This window comes from Dunckerocampus dactyliophorus, chromosome 1 (genome assembly GCF_027744805.1).
Source record: "Dunckerocampus dactyliophorus isolate RoL2022-P2 chromosome 1, RoL_Ddac_1.1, whole genome shotgun sequence".
NCBI lineage: Eukaryota > Metazoa > Chordata > Actinopteri > Syngnathiformes > Syngnathidae > Dunckerocampus > Dunckerocampus dactyliophorus.
This window is the reverse complement of record NC_072819.1, coordinates 16177434-16199634: the sequence shown is the minus strand read 5'-3', so window position 1 is coordinate 16199634 and position 22201 is coordinate 16177434. Positions and strand designations below refer to the sequence as shown.

At 41.3% G+C, this 22201-nt stretch overlaps 1 protein-coding gene across 4 annotated transcripts in view; it reads left to right on the top strand.

Moving 5' to 3' along the window:
* Window positions 1-12738: 12738 nt before the first annotated feature.
* The window catches only part of agrn (agrin), a 379909-nt gene continuing 370446 nt past the window's right edge, over window positions 12739-22201 (top strand). For all 4 annotated transcript variants that reach the window (XM_054781405.1, XM_054781230.1, XM_054781147.1 and 1 more), the window contains exons 1-2: window positions 12739-13232; window positions 15024-15285. In XM_054781405.1, the coding sequence (XP_054637380.1) occupies window positions 13029-13232; window positions 15024-15285 (466 nt within the window). In that variant the 5' untranslated portion in view covers window positions 12739-13028. The remainder of the gene's footprint in view (window positions 13233-15023; window positions 15286-22201) is intronic.

Genomic DNA, 22201 nt, shown 5'->3' with positions numbered 1-22201 from the left:
AAATTATCATCGCTTCATTATCATGAAGTACTGTGCCGTAAAAATAGCACTGTGTCACATAGGTTAGGTTTTAATGGAGCATGCGCGCTCCCGCGACCTGCATGCCGATTGCCGATTGCCGATTGCCGATTGCGTGCATGCAAAACTCAGCACAACACCGTCTGCGTCTGTGACGGTGTTGCCTTCGCCAGTTTATCACGGCAAATTGGGTCTTTTGGAAAGGTGAACAACCTTACTCCTTCTGCTCGAGTGTTTGAGCAAAAGCCTGCCTCACAATACTCAGCCGTTATATCAAAAAATATGCATAACAACAACGAGCCGCCACAACACAGAAGCAATGTAGGGGGCGTCCCGGAGCTGACGTCACTTCCGCAGAAAAACTAACTTAGTGACAAAACCTTAACAAAAGTCAACATTCGAGCACATATCTACCATAGGAAATATGCCTTACAGTGTAATTTTTCACAGAGAAAATAAGATGTGTTTTGTGTTATGAGCACTTGATTTTATTTAAAAGCTCTTGACATTCCAATCACAATGTTAAATACTCTTGAGAAATTAAAGTTTATTGCTTTTAATACGATGTGCTCGCATTATTATACAATATAATTAATGAAAAAATTGTTTCAAAAAATGTTGTCAATAATATCCAGCAAAATTTTTTGTGACAGGCCTACACACAAGTAGTGTTTTGAAGACAAGCCATAAGTATTATAATGATAACAAGAGAGCAAGATTGTTAAGTAACAATCTTGTATGCACCTCATGAACGTGATAGCCACTTGTAGCTCGCCAGTGGGACAACAACGAGCTAGCTCGCTGCCGCCAGAGAGGAAGTGACAGCCAGGAAAAAAAACAAAGACGCCAGAAAGTTGAATAAGATTGAAACGTGAGCAATCACACACGCTGGCATAGATAGGCTTAGCCTGTGACAAGCTGTCGTCAATTGACTCCATATTTTACGGACTAGGTTCCATTCTCGCGATAATAAGGAACAAAGTAAACGTCAACACAAGACGAGCCCGCGAGTTTGAGACCCCTGATGTAAGGGATAGACAATAAATGCTGGCTAAAGATGAAGACAGGACATTTTCATTCTCCTCAAATGAGGCTGAACATGCAGCCAAGGAGACCCCTGTTGGCTTGGAGGCACTATCGCCTGGTTTGCCTACAGCAGGGGTGCCCACTACATCGATCGCGAGCTACCGGTATGTCGTCAAGGTAGTTTGAGTCGATCACGTAAATGTCATTTTGTAGATATCATATGACATCAGTCAGTTGACATTAACCTCCCCTCCAGATTCCTTCGTTCTCCCCTGTGGTGTTTCAACCTACACATGGAGATGCAACTTTCATATTTATTATTCTGAATACGGATAAACTAACTCAGCGGTAAGATGCTTATATCTATAACAAAAGTTATCTGTTTAGTGTAACGGCTAGTTATGTAGAAAAAAAGTCAATTGTTTGATGGCTTTACTTCACATCATGAGCTCCACTACAGAAATCAGTGTTTTCTACACGTCTGCTTCTTAAACTATTATTTCATGATGAAATGGAAAATGTGCCCATTGGTGAAACCTTGGGCCGCACGGTGGTCTAGTGGTTAGCATGTTGACCAACACAGTAACAGTCTGGAGATCGGGAAGGGTTCGATTCTCCCTTGGGCATTTCTGTGTGGAGTTTGCATGTTCTTCCCGTGCGTGCGTGGGTTTTCTCCGGTTTCCTCCCACATCCAAAAACATGCCTGTTAGGTTAATTGGTGACTCTAAATTGTCCATAGGTATGAATGTGAGTGTGAATGGTTGTTTGTGTTGTTTGTTTGCGATTGGCTGGCGACCAGTCCAGGGTGTACCCCGCCTGTCGCCCGAAGTCAGCTCCAGCATGCCCCCGCGACCCTAATGAGGAGAAGTGGTATAGAAAATGGATGGATGGATGCTGAAACCTACCTCAGCTGCATTGTCTTTTGCATAACCATTTTAAATTCTTGTATATGGGTAATGTTTGATAGCAAATGCTAACTGGATGTAATACATGAACTGTGTCTCCTAATGAATGTTACTTAGCTATTTGACATATAACCAGTACTCAGGTTATGTTCACAACTATTGAGGAATTATGTGTAATTATCTTTATTGCCATATTGAATATAATTATGATGTCAACGACTTTGATTCCCTGTAAACTTAAAAAATGTGAATGTGAAATACTAATCATTAATATTTACGAAAGTATTGCAAAGTTTACCAGTTAGATTTTATAGATGTTATATGTTTTGTAGAAAGAGGTAGATCATTTTGACTTGTACTTGCATGCTGAAAAAGTGCGTGCACCTCTGAGAGACATGTATAATATCTACTGATATGTTTTTTATAAATGTGGTAAATATATATATTTTCGATATTTATAGTAGGATGTAAATCTTTGGGACTCGGTCATTTTAAAAGTAGCTCGCAGGCTAAAAAGGTATGAGCACATCTGGCCTATAGCAAGAAACGACCCTACCTCCAATCATTCATCACTGAAGTTGTATCCTTGGGCATAGGATACAGTAAATGACAATCGCCCCAAAATGTCCACATGTCACAATGTGAAAAATGTTTGTGATGTGGTTTTTGTACAGGGAGGTACACTTATGACACTTAACATGGAAAAAATTACAGCGTCATGGAAACATGGTGAGAACATGTAAAAATGGAGAAAGGTGATCCTTTTTTTGTCCTCTCTTTGAACATTTTTAACTGTTGAGACATGGACGTTTTCAATCAGCGAGACTCACCGTTCTGCTGAAGCTTTTACTCATGTGTGAGCGACAAGCAAAGAATGACAGGCAAGGTGAAATGTCCACATACTTGACTTGGACATGCTCTACACGTGTAGTCAGCGCTCCTGTCTCAACAAGCCTCTGGACAGGATGTGTACCACGGGATGTCTCATCAGCTGGAGACTTTGATTTCTTGTGTTTATTTTGCTCAAATGTGTTTTGGAACTATTATGGTGGAGTCTATCATTAACGCTTCATGTCTTTTGTGCCATTCAGTTTTTCATTATTATGTAGCGGTATAGAGTGAATATAGGTGGAATACAAGTGGATATTTATTTTGAAAACCTTTTAGAATTGTCATCTGTCATCTGTACCCAAAAACAGCAACACATTTGTTCACTGGGACCAAAAATGTCCAATTACAATCTATTGAAAATGCCATTTTAAAGCCAACATTTTCCTTAACATGAGCTAATATAATACTTTATGTTAACATTTCAATTTGGACTACTGTCGTTCAATTTTTTATTTGTATATTTATCTACGAATTCCGCCACTTTTTCCCATTCAAAGCATGTAGCAAAATTTCACACCTTTAACTGTTTTTTGCAAGGGTGCCATTGCTACTGAAATGCTAGGTGTGTGTCAGTATTGATGTTTAATAGTGGTGTGTATTTTTTTAAAAAAGTGTGTTTGTGCATTTTTACTCGAAAACACTGGGGTTATGTAAACTTACTGCCTTTGAAAGGGTTAAAACCCTCAAATATAAGGGGACTTTGTTTGAGTCACAGATTCCTGAGCGAGGATTCACAAGGTAACATCTGGTTCTTGGGGGCGGAGGGAGGCTCTCATCACCTACCTGGACACAACCCAAAAGTCCTGTCTATCCCGCTGTGTTCCACCTGGCCAGAAAGTAATCTGTTTTTTAAGCTGTTTGAAAAGAAATTTTGTATATTTTAGGATCTCTTCCAGAACTTGACAAAGACACATTCCAATAACTTGTGCTTAATTCTTAGAACTGATCTCGGAATCTGCAGTTGTTTAGAAATAGCTCAGTGGCTAGATCCTCACTCATTTCCTTGAACGTTCCCTATTTTTCTATTATTATTAGTCCAGTGAGTACTGTCAAAGAAACTTCAGCCTGCAGTCAATGGTGATCACTAATAAGTTAGTAAGGCTTGGCTGTGTCAAATTAAAAGACATTCTAAAACCTTCAGCACCACTTACTATGATATAAGTGACTGTATGTCCATCCATCCATCTTCTACCGCTTATCCGAGATCGGGTCGCGGGGGCAGCAGCCTAAGCAGGGAGGCCCAGATTTTCCTCTCCCCGGCCACTTCGTCCAGCTCCTCCTGGCGGACCCCGGATCCAGTTGGGATCCAGTTGGGATCCTCCTCGAGGCCTTCTACCGATCGGACTTGCCCTGAACACCTCCCCATCCGGGAGGCTATTATCTTTGAGCCTGTGTGTCAGATTTTGACCCTGTGTGGATTAGGCGTTCAAATTTGAACATTGAATTCTTATTTTAACTGAAAATGTATGTGAAATCCCTGGTGTAATCGGACAGTCTTTTTCTTTTCATGACAGAGGGCTTGGGGTCAATTCCCAGACGGTTGCATCATTAGGGTATCAGGCATATAAATTATGCCAAAAACATTCATGTGGTGATCCCTGATCGGAAAAAGCTGACAGTGAGAAAAAAAAATAGACACAATTAGAAAAAAGCATCCCTGGTTGTGTAATTGTACAGGCAAGGCACTTTAGATTTCTGGCCAGGGTTGCATCAGGAAGGGAATCTGCCTTAAAAACTAAACCCTGAATTATACTCCAGCACCACACAGCCAGCATAAAACAACGCCACCTGGCTCCTCCCCCTCCAAATCCTATGGCGGAGCTTGACATGCATCTTCCAAAAAATAACTTCTTTGCGTCAATGGCGACGCAGACCGCAGAGCTGCAATTGATCTGTCATGTTCTGTTACTTATGTTCTGGGTTTTTGCTGTGGTTGCTTCTATGTGCTTGTTTGTGCCATGATTGGTTCATACTTTATGTCTCGCCTTCTACTCTTCTGTTTCCTCCAACCACTCTCTCCTCGCTCTCTTGTCTAGTCCAGGTGTGCCTTGTTTAATTAGTCTGTGTATTTAGTTCCCAGTATTCTAGCTTGTCTTTGAGGGTATTCTGCGAGTTTAGTGGGTTGGTGACCTCTGTGGAAAGCCGGACCTGCCTGTTCAGCAAAGGTTGCTTTCTTTTAAGGCAGCTGTGTCACCATAGCAACTTAGGCTAAACTCATAACCTGGTTGCGACCAAGTTATGTCCAGGCCTTCAGCTTAATGTCGGCTATGAAAGTGCCACCGTTTCACTGTTTAACTCATTTGGAGATGCCGTCACCATTTCTTGAGAACCTACAAGGTCCCCGACGGGACGTGGGAAAAAAAAGAGCATTGATTCGAGATAGATTTTACACTAGATATGCCCACTTTTAGAGGAGAGCAGCAGGAAAAAAATGCAATATGAAATATTACTACTCTACTTAGGCCAATATTAGCAGAGGTAAATGTCACAGGAGTACTTAGCTCGTTACTCTTCTTATATTACAATATTTGCTGGAGGTATAAACACTCTGATGCATCAATCAACTGAAATAAACCACTTGTTTTATTATGACAAGGAAAAAATGTACAAGAAAAAAATGAAAAAGGTTGCCACAAAAGAGCTGCACGGTGGCCTAGTGGTTAGCATGTTGGCCACACAGGGCAGACCTTGGTTCGAATCCGCTTGGGCATCTCTGTATGGAGTTTGCATGTTCTCCCCGTGCCTGCATGGGTTTTCTCCGGGTACTCCGGTCTGGCCACCACAAGCTCGTGTCCCAACTCTGCAGTTTTCCAAGGCGCTCTCCTGCTCTCCTTCACACCTGCAGTGGCAGCACACGATAACCAAACTCCAGCCTTTCCTTGGTCAAGCACCCAAGGGGTCCCAACAGTTTGGCTGGGCTTGACGTCCCGGTCGTCCCCCGCGGGGGCCCAGACGACTCAGCTGGGCTTGCTGTCTCCCTGACTTCTCCAGAAGGTTCCTCCTGTTTCTGTTTGGACAGGCTTCTGTTTCCTCCACTTTTCTCAAACATGAAACTTTTCCCCTACACTCCAGACGGGCTTGTGTTCAGCTGAGTCAGTACAGCTTGTCAAATGACGATGATGATGATGGCACAAAGTGGTACAATGACGCAGGGCTGTGCAATTAGCTAATGCAACCATTTTAGGGTCAAACAAAGTATGCAAAGGAGTGTAGTCATGATGATGGTGCACTTTTTTTTGGTCCCACTGCTTAGTTAATCTCTGGCACTCTCTCAAGGGCAGTTACAAGGACATGCACTGACTGTCAATGTCTTGGCGTTTGCATCCTCTGCTGATACGTATGGAAAAAGATCAAACATTATTGCTAATCCATGAATGTGAAGACCACTTAAAATTAATGTGGATCCTTCTTGAGACTTCATTTTCTGTACATAAAGAAGTATTTAATCAGGGTGCAGTAAACTATAAACTTCTGCTCATGAACCACTGCACACAAAAAGGTGAATATTTGTCTAAAAACATGCGCCCCTTCCATGCTGTCTGTACTGTTATTTTTCTGACAAATAGTGGCAAATGGTGGCACTGTTATTAAACCCCAAATTTTGACCGCATTGACTTGAAATTTCTCACACAGCTCAATATGCTCACAAAGCAAACAGTAACTTTGGAGTGTTTGTTGCCAATTCACCATGAAATTTGGTGCACACTTTTAGGGGAGCGTCAGAAAATTTCAAACCTTTACACTAAAGCATCATCGTAAGTAGTTCGGAATCAATATTTATCTAATAACATGACAAAAACCTAATAAAATGTAAATAAAATACATCATGCTCACCAGAGATGCAGATTATTTATAGAAAAACCAACCCTCCTTTCCAGATGGCTACAGACGGTTTGTTAAACAGTTTTGCTCTGATCAGCCATGTCCTCTGACAGAAAAAGGCTGACATTATTGTGTGCTAGCTACAGTACATGGTCCTCTGAGGCGAATCTGAAGTCTAATTGGTAAAAGAAACAGCCCCACCCATTGCTAATATAGTTTAAGATTCTGATTCTGAAGTTGGTAAGACATGAAAGCTGAACAAAAAAAAAAAATCCCTCACGTACTGGAAGCAGTACAGCCAAGAGACACTCTATGAAGTGAAGATAATAGACTGTTTAGGATAAGTAATACGATGTCAGCTAGAATTTACCGCAAATTCAGGTGTGTAAGCCACACCGGTGTACGGTATAAGCACTAAATTTAGGTCCCTTTGCAATCCCTCTCATCTTAGGGTCCACCTGTCATGTGCTCCAGCAAAGACGCACCAACATTGTTGGATCATTTTCTGGATAGTTACAAGGTTGGGTCATAGCATCTGTACACTCCAACATGGTAGGTGCAGTAATGCGTCTTACTGTAAAGCCTGCAAGAAGAAAACGCAGCACCACCATGTAGACATGTCCGCGGGGTACCGTGGTGAAATTAGCGCCCGGACTGCTGTGTCATGGTTTAGGGAGCTCGCACTGGAAGGGTTGATAATAGGCACCTTACAAATACTACTAAACATGTCGAAACGGCGGCGAAAAACCTTGGAAACTCCTCTGTTACGGCGCGTGAATGGAAGCTAGCGAGGTTCGCTTAGTTTAGCTTGTGCAGCCGTGCGTGCGCGTGTGCGTGACTCAGGCTGGATGAGTATATTTTTACTGTGTTGTGTTTTACTGCTTTAATGTAAGGACCAGTTTACATTTCTCTGTGACGACGTGCAGGTTCTGAGTGAAAAAAGATGAGAGGCACGTTTATTCTTGCACCCAGCACGTATCAACCGTCATTTGCCATTCTCAACACACACACAACACATTCTGGTCTTCAAAATAAGAGCACTCTTTGTCACATTCATCTAATTGTGTAAACAAAATAAGGGTGTCATTAAAATATCTTACATTAATAACGCGATTGGAATTACATCTGTGACATCTGTGTCGCTAACCCAAATAGCACATACTCTATTCTGGTAAAATAAGCGGAACAGGTAAAAAAAAAAAAGAATTCTAAAAAATTTAAACGGAAAAAACGGAATTTGGGAAAAAATTAAACGGATTTCATAGGGCCCTAAGAGAGTTTGTTAAAAAAAAATCTTACTCTAAATCACACCACAAATAGATCTATAACCATGTCAAATGATTAGTCCTACCCTAAAAGTATTTTGCATTTTATTGGATATTTTAGATTAGGGACCTGGTTTGTTACAAAAGCCAAACAATATTGTTGGCCATGCTGTGTAATCCCACAAATTCATGTTTGTAACAAAAGCTTATTATTATTTAAAAAACTAACAAACAAAAAAAAAGATCGGTACCGGATCGGATCGGCAAGACTATAAAAAAAAAAATCGTATCGGAAGCCAAAGAATGTGGGTTGGGACATCCCTACTGACAAGACATTTTTGAATCCTTTAAATCAACTTTCTGGATGAAAGAGAAAACTAAAAAAAAGAAAAAGAAATGGGATAGGCCACATGAGGAATTGAATTATGTCACATTCCAGTTCAATGCACAGGGATAAAACCAGGTGTGAATCGCGCTATCGTGTTTAGACTTGACACCACAGAGCAGAGGGCCATCTGGCAAACTGTCAGACAGCTAAACAACGCGTGTTTGCTGCAACTCCTTCCAGTGCAACTGTTTGTTAGGAACGTGTTGCTGCCACTGTGGCAAACACAACACCTGCCGACACTTTCTGTCTTTTTTTTGCAATATGAGGAGCATTGTGGAGAAAGCGTTGCTGAAAATACAGAACAACTTCAGCAGGTGTGCTCCATTATTTATGTTTCACTATGAGAGATTGCAAAGCTCAGAGAGTTTTCTGGCATGGCCCTGCACAGTGATTCCCTGACATCCCATGATGCAGCGTTGTACTACAGTGCAGCTGCTTCTCAGCAACAAGCCTTCCACTGGGATTTGCATACAGTTTGGCTGTTTGTTTCGCATCTTGAATTACATCTCTGTCTGCCCCGTGACACTCACAAGAACACAAATAAATGCTCTAACAGTAATGGGAACCTAAACATAAGCCATTAACTTTGAAGTGCTCACGACACCAAAAAAAGTTTGAAAAAACAAAAACAAAATGAAAGCCCCCACTTAACAAAACATTTTTGCCATACTGCTGTCATAGCTAAATACACAACTATGAAATAGGAGTGAAATGAAGTGGTGATTTTGACACGCCCCCCCAGGGAGTTGTCTGAACCGACGCCATCTTGGTTGTGACGTCACTGCCAGACTACGTTCCGGGAACCAGATTCAAACACATGCAGCCATGAACTCACAGCAAAGCCAAGTAAGTGACATATTCACTACAATAACACATTGATAACATTCACTGACATTGTGTTGTGATAACTATGATATCACACACACAAAAAATGGCCACAAGTGTGTTTTTTTCACTGTCAGTATGTGACACAGACAGCTGCAAAATAAAAGACCAGTGAGCCCTGGAATGAAACCCCGTAAGATTATTGTAAGATTCATAGAATAAATCTACTAAAAAAAAAGATATTTACTTACTGACACTCACAGATCGACTCCAAAATGGGCTAGAAAGACGAGTGCCAGCAATCCATGTTTTGCAAGCAATGCACGTCTAGAATACTTATGGGTACACTTACTGTATACTTATGGGTGAAATATATAACAAACAACATTCACCAAGAACTGGAGCATAACGCCAGCCAATGCATTATGGGGAAATTTGTTGATACAGATTTGAACTTCTTTGTAACACATTGTTATATTGCTTTATCATTTTCTGGCAAAGGGAACATGTTGAATAGGAAATGCACAAATGTATTAGCAATTGATGTAAAATGTTGAATAAACTCTGCTTTTTTTGGACATGTTGAATTGCGAATTGTCATCGGTGATGTATGCCGAAGTAAAACGTACAAATGTTCAAATAAATCAAACCACTACCAAGTCATATATTGTTCAATATTTAAAAAAAATAGCATTTCACATTATATCCTGCCATCCTGTGTTACTTTTTATATCAAAAGTCACTTTTCTTTACCCTAGAAAGTTGTCTGTTTGTGCTTACTCAGCTGTCAGTGTGAGGTTTAGGAACAAATTTCTACAAATATCTTCTCCGGCAACCGTGCTGGAGTAAGCCTGTCATTTTCCCAAGAATAGACGGTAGTTAAAATTATAGCTTTTAAGGACTAGAAATTGACGCACTGTCTGTTCTCAAGTGGGAGTATAGCCATGTGTTAGCATTTATACATGGTAAGGTTTGTGATATAAGCAGGGATCTTTAATGATATACGACACGTATACGACACGTGTAGCCTGGACCTGTGCAGCATTCCAATTTTGTTTTATTGTGGCTATTTAACCATACATTGCGCAGTGAAGTTTAGGTAAAGATTAACATAGCATAGCTCTTATTAACAAGTCTATTGCACAGCATAGCAGCAGCAGAACCAATGTTCTAACAGAGTAAGGAGCAAACTGCTCAGCCAGTATAAATGCTGCTGATGAGTTCAATGTAAAAAAACAATACCGCAAGTGTCACATCAACAACTGAGTAGTCTTACAGACATTTTAAAGCCCATGCAAAGCTGCTGGATGCTGACCATAAATTATACTTAAAATGCAGCGACTGCCATCTTGTGAAGTTTATAAAAAAAACTACAACATGGGGTTGCCTACAGCCACAGTTATGAATGCCAATGTATATTTTTTTATTTAACAAGCACTAATAGAGACCCTGGCATTTTGTAGACCACTCACTCGCCAACTTAGGAGTTATCCGAATAGATGTGGTATGCACTTCTCGGTTTGAACATCACTCCCTCACTCTATCTCGGTTTTTAAAAATGAATGAATTCATAAATGATTGTAGTTTCGTGGATGACTATGGCCAATTATTAATCAAAAAGTATTGAAAGATAAGTCATACGTAGTATTCTGGTCACTAGGCATCAGTAATGTTACATTGATGAGACATGACATGATCTTAATACTGCATGGAGTCAACCACGGCATATCCCATATGACAAAGTCAAATAAAGTTCTCTTCCTATTCTGTGTGGAAGTGGTCAGTTTTTGGCTACTTACATTGTCTTTCTTCCCCACTACATTTGAAACCCTTTCTTAAATTTAGAATAAATAAATTGCAGGCTAACTAGTTAACTCGGTAGTATGCTGTGCTTAAAGTACTCATGACACCAAAAAAAGTTTGAAAAAAAGCAATAACAAAATGAATAAAACATTTCAGTCCTACTGCTGTCATAAATAAATAAAATAAAGTAAATAAACAATGGTGAAATAGGAGTGAAATGAAGTGGTGACTTTTACACACTCTCAGCGAGTTTTCTGAACCGACGCCATCTTGGTGTGACGTCACTGCCAGACTACATTATGGGAACCAGATTCAAACACATGCAGCCATGAACTCACAGCAAAGCCAAAAAAGTGACATGTGTAACGATTTGCAGCACGGCTGTCGAATGCTTGACCCCCGGTATGCAGAGAAATAGGCAGCTTGAAAATAAAAGTGTTTTGATAGCGCGAGCAGGAGCAGGTACTCACGGTTGTGCAGAGAATGAACAACAAAAAGCGACAGCAAAAAAGGCTCTGCGAAAACACAACAGGTAGATCTGGAGAGGAGCAACGGGCAGGAAAAAAACGTTCAGGTGACAGCATGGGTGAGGATAACAAAGGCAATTAACCAGCGTCGTCCCTGTGACAACGCTGGGCTTATAAACCCAACTAATTGGAATTTCACACAGCCACGCACCGTTCCACTGGGGTGAAGCGGATGCATACTAAACCCGGTAAAAAGTACACCCCACAAAATAAAAGCACCAGACAGGAAGTCACTCTTCCTGTCCTGTGGAGCATGACAAAATATTCGCAACAATAACGCAATAATAACATTCACTGATATTGTGTTGTGACAACTATGATATAACAAACACAAAAATGGAAACAAATATGTTTTTTAGACTGGAAATGGAAAATAAAAGACCCTGGAATGAAACCCCATAGTATTATTCTAAGATATTTACTTACTGAAACTGAAAGATCGACTGCAAGACGGGCTAGAAAAACTAGTGACTGCAAGTAATTCAGGTCTCGGACACTTACGGGTGACACCGGCAACCAGATGAATAGAAGCACAGCCCTGAAAGCACCAAAGAAAGTGACATATTCACAACAGAAGCACGTAACGGCTAGGTTCTGGAATTAGCTTCCAAAAATTGCCATTGCTCTCGGCAACCTCCTGATGTAGTTTTTATGCTACAAGATGGCAGTAGCTGCATTTGAAGCGTCATGAGCGGTCAGCATCCAGCAACTTTATCTACCTCTGTATGCATTTGAAAATACTGTGACTTAGCTGTCATTGTGGAAGTGCCGTGCGTTACCGTACTGTTGTTTACAATAAAATCATCCACGTTATTAATGTTGGCTGAGTAGCTTGCACCTTACCCCGCTATTACAACATTGGTTCTGTTGCTGCTGTGTTGTGCAATATACTTGTTAAAGTATCATAATGGCGTCAGGTCAGCAAGAGATATGTTTTCTTTTGCACTTTATCATATTTATCCCCCCCAACCCCGACGCCCCACCACCACCACACACACGCGCGTTTTGTAGTTTAAAATTGAAATTGACCGTCTGTCCGACGGAGGGCGCCGCTGCACAGCCACTTTGTGAGGACGTGCCTGCGTGCTGCGTCCCTACAACCCCCCACACCAGAAAGACAAACACACTTGTGGCATCACCTCTTCAGATTGCATGCAAATCCAGTGTGTGTGTGTGTGCGTGTGTGTGTGTGTGTGAGAGAGAAAGAGAGAGAGAGAGAGAGACCGTGTGAGGAGGGGAAAAACGGCAAAGTGTCGCTGCATTCCTGCAGAGCGAGAGAGCGGGAGGGAGAGAGAGAGAGAGAGAGATTTCTTCTCCTTCCGCCTCCTTCCTTTTCTCTCCCATCCAGCACTTCCAGCCGGCGGCAGATTTTCAAGCCGGGCTGCAGATGCGCGAAGCTGGGCAGCGGGGTGGAAGAGACGACGCTCGAGAAGTTGTGGAGAAAGGCCAAAAATCAAATCCATTCAAAACACTTTGGAGTAACCGCACACTCCTGGTGGTAATATTTTAGATCAAATAGCGAGTTTTTTTTTAAATCAAGAAAAGTTAATTTAAGGTCATGAGTTCCCAGAGGAGGATCAGTGGAGCCGGCCGAGCAGCGTTGCTCCTGGCCGGGCTTCTCGCGGCTCTGTGGCGTCCTTGCGCGGCCACTTGTCCGGAGAAGGACCTTGAGGACCGGGAGGAAGAGGCCAACATAGTTTTGACGGGAACCGTGGATGAAATTATCAACATGGACCCGGTGCATAACACCTACTCTTGCAAAGTGAGTGTGTCTCCATGCGGTTTGTCATTTTTTGCACCTGCTGCATGCATGAAAACTACACAAAATGGAGTGCAAGAGACATTACAAAAAGACAGTTTTTTAAAACTTAGAAACTAAGTGAATCCCCTTGAACTGTTTCGCAGTACAAGGACACACACACTAGTGTGATAGGCTATATTGATGATTGCCATTAGCAATAAGTGAGGATTTATATAATACTGTAATCCTAAATATTCTGCAGCTGGAGCTTTAGGTGCATCTCAACCTCTGGATTTGTGAGAGATATTTGGAATTTTTTTTCATTTGCTGTTTTTTATTCATAGAAATCACACCATTGTAAGTTAATGTTAAGTCAAAGTCACTGCAGTTTGGACACAGAATGGGATGCTTGTCAGTTTTCGGTGAGTCGCTGTTAGTGTGGAAGGCATTTCATTGGTACACTATTCAGCTCATTCTTTCAAATTTTGGTGTTACCTATTCATACAAATCACAGCAGTGAAAGGGGCTGTTCACAACTGAAGAAGAAAAAAATAGTTCTTTTTTTACAATTATGAATTAAATTGAATAGAAATTGCCGTCCGGGCCAAATAAGATGACTGGCGTGTATGCCTGTCACTCACAGCTGTCTTGTACACATTTCTGTAACGCGCACAAACACGAAAGCAGTGATATTAATTGAAATGATGTTCTACTTGTCCTTTGCGTTAGATATGAAAAACACGAGAAGGATCTTCTGACTTCAACACCTTCAGCCCACCAGTGCTGAGCAAAGGCACCTGCTTACATATTCGAGCAGGAAATGGGCGGGCTATAATGCTCGCAGCACGTTTGAAATTTAGCGCCCTCTAGGCAGCCGCATAACTTTTCTTTGCGCTACAGAATCTCATTGAAATTTTGGCTGACTTAAAAAAAAACAAAAAACAAAACATAAAACATGCCCTGTTCCTGGTTCGTAGCTCTGGAAGGAACCATTCTTTTCCCCCTTTCTATGTCCATTCATTGTGAAACGTTTTGCACCGCAGTCGACTTGTGGTTGACCGCTCTATAATCTGTCAAAATAAACAGTCGTGTTTAGTCAGCTTGCTTTCCGTCACCAAGTGAATGAATGGAGAAGATTAGAGACAAGCAGCTAGCTAGCTCTTACCCTGGAGACATAAACCACAAGTGGCAACTGCTAAAATAAGAAAACTCCTCCAAAATCTTTGTTGAAGAAACAATATAACAATCAATAAATAAGTAAATATACTGTGAATAAAAATAAATAATATACACGGGCATGCTCATCAAGCTAGTCAGAGGTGGTATGATGTCCATGATGAGGGAGTTTTTTGTTGTTTTTTCAAGAAGTCATGAAAAGCCGCAACTTCAAAAGTGTTTGAGCGCCTTTTCTCTAAAAAGTGGAGCGAACAAGAGAGGGAGATGATACGTTTTTTTCATGTTTGTTGCTCATAAACAGGCTCTTGGGACATACATTATGCACTATGCGCAAAATTGATTAATTAAAAAAATGTATGTGTTCTGAACTCCTGTTTCTATCCCTGTGTTGCTACAAGCAGATTCATAGTTGGGAAGGTCTGCATGGATGTAGCTCAACCATGATTGATGTTGTGTTGTTCTCTTTAGACAGCAAACTAGTTGAGAATGAAGCAACAGCGCCTCTGCTGGTTACAACCATGTCATGCACTCCATTTTGTCTCAGTGGTCAATTCCACACAATCGATTGGCCATAAAATATGTTTGATAAAATCCTGATTCCAAATTGACTTGTTTTTGTCATCCTTTGGCTCCAAGGTCAGGGTGTGGCGGTACTTGAAAGGCAAGACCAGCATCAACCGCGAAATCCTGTTGGACGGCGGGAACAAGGTAATGATTGTTGGCTTTGGCAACCCGGGGGTCTGCGACAATCAGGTCGCCACGGGGGACACTCGCATATTCTTTCTCAACCCAGCCCCGGTGTCCATGGGGCTTGAGCACAAGAATGCACTGATGCTCAACTCGAGCCTGATGAGGATTACGCTGCGGAACCTGGAGGACGTGGAACACTGTGTTGAAGGTAAGATGGCAGTCTTCTTTTCCGCTAAAGCCATATTAGTGTGTTGTGTTGAGTTTTTTATGGACTGAAAAGACTGAGAGCAGTTGGTAATCACTTAATCTAACAAGGATTCCTTACAATGCTTAAATGACATAGCCTGAGGCTTCCAGACTTTCCCACAGTGCCATGAATCGAGGACACCTGAGTCTTTGATGCTATGGTGAAGCTCCAAACTCATATTGCCTTGAGGCGGGTGTGCCTGAAAAAACACCTTAAGAGTCGTCGGGCCTGAAGTGGTCAAAGGGTGATTCCTGACCTTTGCACTGGCACAGTTTCTCGCCTGTGTCATTAAGTCAGTGGTTACACTGCTTGCAGTGTAGTAGGGATCTGGATTTGGCTGCTTTTTACCACTGCTTAACTTTATATTAGCACTCAATGTCAATGTATTCATTTTTACCGTTTGCAGTTGTTCAAAGTTTGGAGTTTCTTTGAGTGTGGTGTACCTGTAGATCAATGGTCCCCAACCTTTTTTGACCCATGGACCGGCTTGTGTTTCCACAAATCTCCCGCGGACCGGGTTGGGGGGGTGGGAGGGGATGGGGGGGTTGGGGGGGGGGGTCGTACATCATAGCGATCTAATTGATCTTATTTATGATGTATTGTGTAAAACTAAGACATGAATAACATCAAATTAAAAGCACAAAATGAATGCCGACCCAACATCCACCGGGTCAAGTTCCAGCCAAGTTTTTCCAGAAAGATTATTACATGGCTGTTTGACGTGTGTGGTAAAAGGCAGTGTGCTAGCATGAATTAACTTGAGACAAATGTGCACATTAGCACTCAATAAGTCATCAAAACTTACCTTTATGCATTCCCACATAGTATCAGCATTTGACACCAAATATGAGGTGAAAGAAAAATGGTAAAAATACAGTAGTAGTCTATCTGTGCGGCATGAGATAAAGTTAGCGCACGCACAATGGACATGCGTCACAATGGACAAGTGAGACGGATGTAACAGAGAGAATCCGGCCAGTTTTCAAAATAAAACATAAAAAAGTGAAATAATGGAAATTATTTTTTCTTTCTGTGTGGCCCAGTACCAGATGACCCATGGCCCGGTACCGGGCCGCTGCCCCGGTGTGGGGGATCACTGGTGTAGATGGCTTTCTGTGCCATTTTTGCATTTCAGAGTTAAAGCGAGAGTTTGTTTGCGTTGTTAAGTCTGTCCTGCCTTGAACCTCCTGCACTGGTAACCCGTTCATTCATCCATCCTCTCACCCTGTCCATCTCATTGCTGCTTTGGAGAGGGCAGCATTTTGGCTCTGACTGGCTGGCTCGAATATCTCCTGTTTGTTTTGGCCCTTGTATTTGGGGATGGTCTCTTGAGACACATTTTCTTATGTCAACATTCAACTGAACGAATACTCATTTGGTAAAAGTTAAAGTGGCTTTGGCTTAATCAAGTTGATGGCTTTGTGTAAAACGTAATTATAAACACACCGTGGTGAAAAATTGGGATTTATTGCTAACTTCAACAATCATGAAAATTACTTATGAAATTACTACTATAAACTATAAATTACTTCTATAAACAGTCCTGTTTAGAGCGGCTAGTTTGGGGGTTTGTCCTGCCTCATGTCAATGAGCCACTGATCACTCATTGAGGTCGAATCGCTTTCACACCACCATCTAAATCATTGCAGAGTTTCTCCAAGGTGCATCTTGGACTGGTTGATTGAAGTTGATATCGTATGGTGATACCTGACCAAAGAAACACACTAACGGGTGCTAAAATGAAAGCACCCAAAAAAACTCATTTCCATCCAATATCATAACATCGCGAGATGATTGACAGCTTCACCAAATCTGTATAAATTGTCTCAGGCGCTGCCTTGGCAGTCATCCATCTAAGTGAATAGTCTTTTGGGTGTGTTTCAGTGCTTTTCAGCACAAAGATTTAAGTCCTATCCCCGTTGTATGCAACTAGTACCTTCAGAGGCTTGGGTGTTAGCAAGTGGGACAAGACTCTACCTGCCACCACACTCCATTGTATCCTCCTCTCTGCTTTTTCTCCTTTCATGACATGTTGGATAGATTCAGGAATGCCTGGCAGAGAGCTCGATGGGGAGACGCAGTCTCTTAAGAAAAGGGCTTTGTGCGAACTACTTGACACTGGGAGGTTGAGAGGAACAGACCCAGGCAAAACAGTGTCTGCATGTGAGGATGCAGATTCGTGATGTATTTTTTGTTTAATTACAGATCATACCCTTGTTCTTCTTGCATTTGTTCTTTTGCCATTCTTTTCCTCAAGTCAGACCATGACGACAAAATCAAATGTACCATACAAACCTAACAACTGGTACCCCAATACTATTTTCAGCAGGTCTCGGAGGTGCCACAATTGTGTATTGGAAGTGTGTTGTCCAACATCTAGCCTTGATGTTGGAATTTAGTAAACCCCCCTGGGAAAAAATACATTTCTGTAAAAAAAATCGTGTGATCGGCATTTGCTGATAAATGCCTTTCAACGGCAATCACAAAAGCCGCGGCCTGTGGCTGGCACATTGCAGTCCGCAGCGAACCTTTCGTATAGTGTAGTGTCTTGGCCTCACTGACGTCTTGGGCAGTGGCGTCCTCGCACTTTCCTTCAAAACAAAAACAATCATGTCTGCCGTGTGGAACCTAACTGCTCACACATGCCACGAAAACTATCTCACGGCGGTAGCACGTTAAAAAGGGGGGGTATTTCAAATAGGAAAGTTCCTGTGGTGGAAAAGGGGCTATTGTTACTGTGCCATTATGCATCATCTGCATTGTGTGCTGGGCTTGAACTGTTATTTTGCTGTGTCTTCTGAAGTTCTGCTACTATACAACATGTGCAGCTTTTTGTTATGATTTCCAATTCATTGTTGACTTAATGACAGCAAAGCGATAAGCCCCAGGCGTTAGAGGAAGGGAAGAAGCTCTCCTGATGGAGAAGTGATGAGCACTCTGGGAGATCTTATCCATTTTATGTTTCTCGCGATGACTCTTTCCTTCAATACCCTGACAAAGAAGAGAAACAAATGCATTCTTTCTTTAGAGCTGGATCAAAGCATTGTATCACCAGGCAGCAGCTGCTTCAAAGATCCTAATAATGTAATATTGCAAAGTTCTTGTTGATGTCTGCGTGGCATTTTCCTTGCTCAGTTTTCCGGACCCTGCATGATCAGGTTCCATAGCGATTGGGTTAACCAGGCTTGCTGAGAAAATGACGGGGGTCCAGATTTACCAGAAGGTGGTCCTGCTTAATGATGGGCATGCAGACAGGTCTGTGGAATGTTTCTCAGGGTGGGTGGTATACGGGTGAATTGTGTGAGTCAACCCCCCCTTCTCTTCCCTTAATACTCCTTCTGCTGCTCCTTCAGTGAATGAATCTTGGCCTCCTGGAAAATTCTTTTTTTTTTGGTCCACTGTTTGTGCAAGGTGGAGGTAATGAGTTGTCTGGAATGCCCAACCTGCTTGAGACACCTGGCTGCTTCTTTTTTCCAATAGAGGAGAATAGAGAGAATAATAGCAAATGCTCTGGCCTTTTATTTCATAACGCACATGCCATATTTGTTTATCACTAGGTGTTGCTATTATATATGACAATTTTGGAGTGGATGCCTCATTGGCCTCATGAGTATACCCTTCATATTTCAGAAAGCATTTTATTGTCAATGGACAATACTATATAAATACAACTTGGATATACTTTAGAGCAATCAGTATACAGCTTGTATAGCAGTACAGATTTACTACCCACGTACACTTACAGTCAACACATAGACATTATTGTCTAAATAGCTGGCAAAACAAGTCTGGGCTTCCCTACTGAGACTGCTGCCCCTGCGACCCGGACCCGGATAAGCGGAGGAAAATGGAATGGAATGGAATGGAATGGAACAAGTGAGTACGCATCACAGTGAACACGTCCAAATTGTGTCTTTGGTGTGAATATTTAGTGAGCACCATTGTTTTCTAGCACTGCCTTAATCCTCTTGGGCATGGATTTCACCAAAGCGCTTCCACTCCTCCATGATGACATCACTTGGGGAACTGGTGGATGTTAGACATCTTGCGCTTCTCTACATTCCTTCCTTCTGCTTGAGCCCCACAGGTGCTCTATTGGTTTCAGGTCTGGATGAGACATACTTGGCCACTCCATCACTTTGATCTTCAACTTCCTCAACATTACTTGTCATCTTGGAGGTGTTTTTGGACTTATTATGTTGGGAAACAGTTTCCCAAGGGAGCAGATCATGCTGTGCTTCACAATGTTACAGCGCATGCTGGACTTAAACTTTCCCTTCAGTGAACCACAACTCCCACAATGTCGGCAGCACGCATGCAGCCCCATGTCGTCATGCTTTGCTGTAGGCAAGACACAACTACCCTGCTACTCACTTGTATTGCCAGCTATTTAGATAATAATGGCTGTGTTGACTCATTTTCAGTGGATGTATGGGAACGTTTCATTTGTATAGTATTTGCCTTTGAGGAAATGTACTGTATTGACTGAGGTATTGCAGTAGATGTGTAAATGATGACATGAAAGATGACCTTTGCTCAGGAAAGAGTGTGCTAGAATCCTGAAATGACACACAGGTGACATCCAGATTTTCCTTCCATCTCTGCCTGCAAAAGCAGTCTCTTTGTTCAGGAGTCATGAGGATTCAAGTATACGTATCGCAGGTGATTCCAGGTCTCTTTTAAACTGACAACAGGAATGAAAACGGCGTCGTTTTGGCCGTTTGTTGACCAGAAACAGTAGCTTTTTTCACACAGATCTTGCAAGATAGACTCATCAGAGCTGCAACAGGAGAGTAAGTAAGCATTTGTTCACCTGTGCCTCTCGTACAGAACACAGTGACGCGTGGTATTGCCTCAACTGTATTCCATAATCAAATATTTACATGCAGGATGTCAGCTTTCGACTATTCCCTTTCATGGAGGTGTTGTCTTGTCGAATCCTAACTCTAATTCTAACTGTTCTTTTTCTACCTCTTGAACACAAAAATTGCCAGGTCAGGCTTTTATAAAAAACAGCGACATGCAAAAAAAGCAGTGTGAAAGAAACGTGCTATCATTTGTCGGGATGCCCGATAATAGTAACCGCAGAGTAACAACAGAACTCACAATGAACTTACCAGCTCCATAGAAACCATTCCACATACCATTCTTACTCACTGTGTCTTTAAAGAAAGAGCTAAAAAAACACAGCAACATAATAGGTAGATGACAACAAGACACTACCAACAAATAATTCTGAATAATCAACAACTATGTGAACTCTAAACATGTAACTTATCAGCCATTTACAACAACAGTACAGCAAAGCATACTGGCAAACAGGAAGTGCTGTTGTCAAAACCATATATACGTAGATGACGCATTGAGCGCTGAGCCTTATGTCAACGTCGCAGCCATATTGGATGTGGCCAGGCTGCGCTGTAAGTGAATGCAAATAAATGTACCTAATTTCATAAAGTGCCTTTCTACAAAGAAATTAAAATTAATACCTCTCGTTTATAAAGTCACACACGCAATACTATAACGTACGGGAAGCAGTAACGTACCAAAAACAATGTATTTGATCTTCTCAGATCGCTAAGATAAGGACTTTATTAATCCCAAGATTAAAGCTACTATATATATAGTAGTTTTAATGCAATAAAATAAGAACATGAAAGCAAATTCATATATTTTAAGCAATAGCCCTTTAACTAAAAATAAATAAAATCTTTCCAAAAATAACATAAATCAAAGCACAAGAAACACAAATGTATTCTTATATAAAATATGTAATACATTACATTACTATTAATACATTAATACATTACTTTACAACAATTTTACTCAAGAAAAAGGTATGTGATGTTACACCTATCGGTATCGGTTGATATCGGAATCGAAAATTGAGAGTTGAGACTTGAGAGAATCGGTTATCGGCAAAAAAAGCCAATATCAGACATCTGTAATCATTTCTCGTGGTTTAAGTACAATTGCTTAATGTATCAACATGCAAACTAAACCATGTACACGATAAAAAAAGTCAACAAATGTTTTTATTCTTTGATTTTTATCATTTCCGTTTAATTAAATTATCCGTCCACTTTTGGACTGAGACAAAGAGGTAGCTTTAGATGAGTAGCTGTAGGATGAAGTCCTCAAATAGTTTGTCTTTGAAAAGACGTTGATGTTTTCAAGGCTATGAACTTGTAAGGTGCAAAGTTAGTTGGTGTCAATGTCCCGTTTAGATTCTTTTCAAGGTGAAGAACAGGGGAAATTGAAATGCCTCGGGAGATTCTGGGCAGTCACTTGGATGTACAGTGACCCGGAAAACTCCCTCTTAGTCCGCGACATAAAGGAATCAGAGCGGCAGTCTGCGTGAGATTGGGGCTCCCTCTGGGCAACCGAATTCCTGCTCCCGGGTTACATTTCTAAAGCAGGGCAGCCGCTGTGGCAAGTGCAAGGCTCCAAAAGCGACGATTTAGAGGGAGATTAAGGCTTTGGTTGGACACCCAAGAGATAGCAAAGCACATTTTTAAAATTTTTTAATTAGTTGTAGTTAGGCCTGTCACAATAACATTTTATCATAACAATTTTGCTGGATGATAATTGTCCCACAAATTACTCATGAATGATATTATGGTCACGTATATATTTTGAGACCATTTTTACATTAATGTCATGATAATATATAGCATAATAATGTGAGTAATTTCTCAAGAGTATTTAACATTGTACCGTATTTTCCGGACTATATGTCATTTGATAAAATCAGAGACCAAGAACAGACATTTCATCAAAGGCAAGTTATAGCAATAACAATAAAATGGAGAACAACAGGCTAAATAGGCATCTGTTAACATAACGTGAATAGGTGGTATGTTAACATATTAACAGT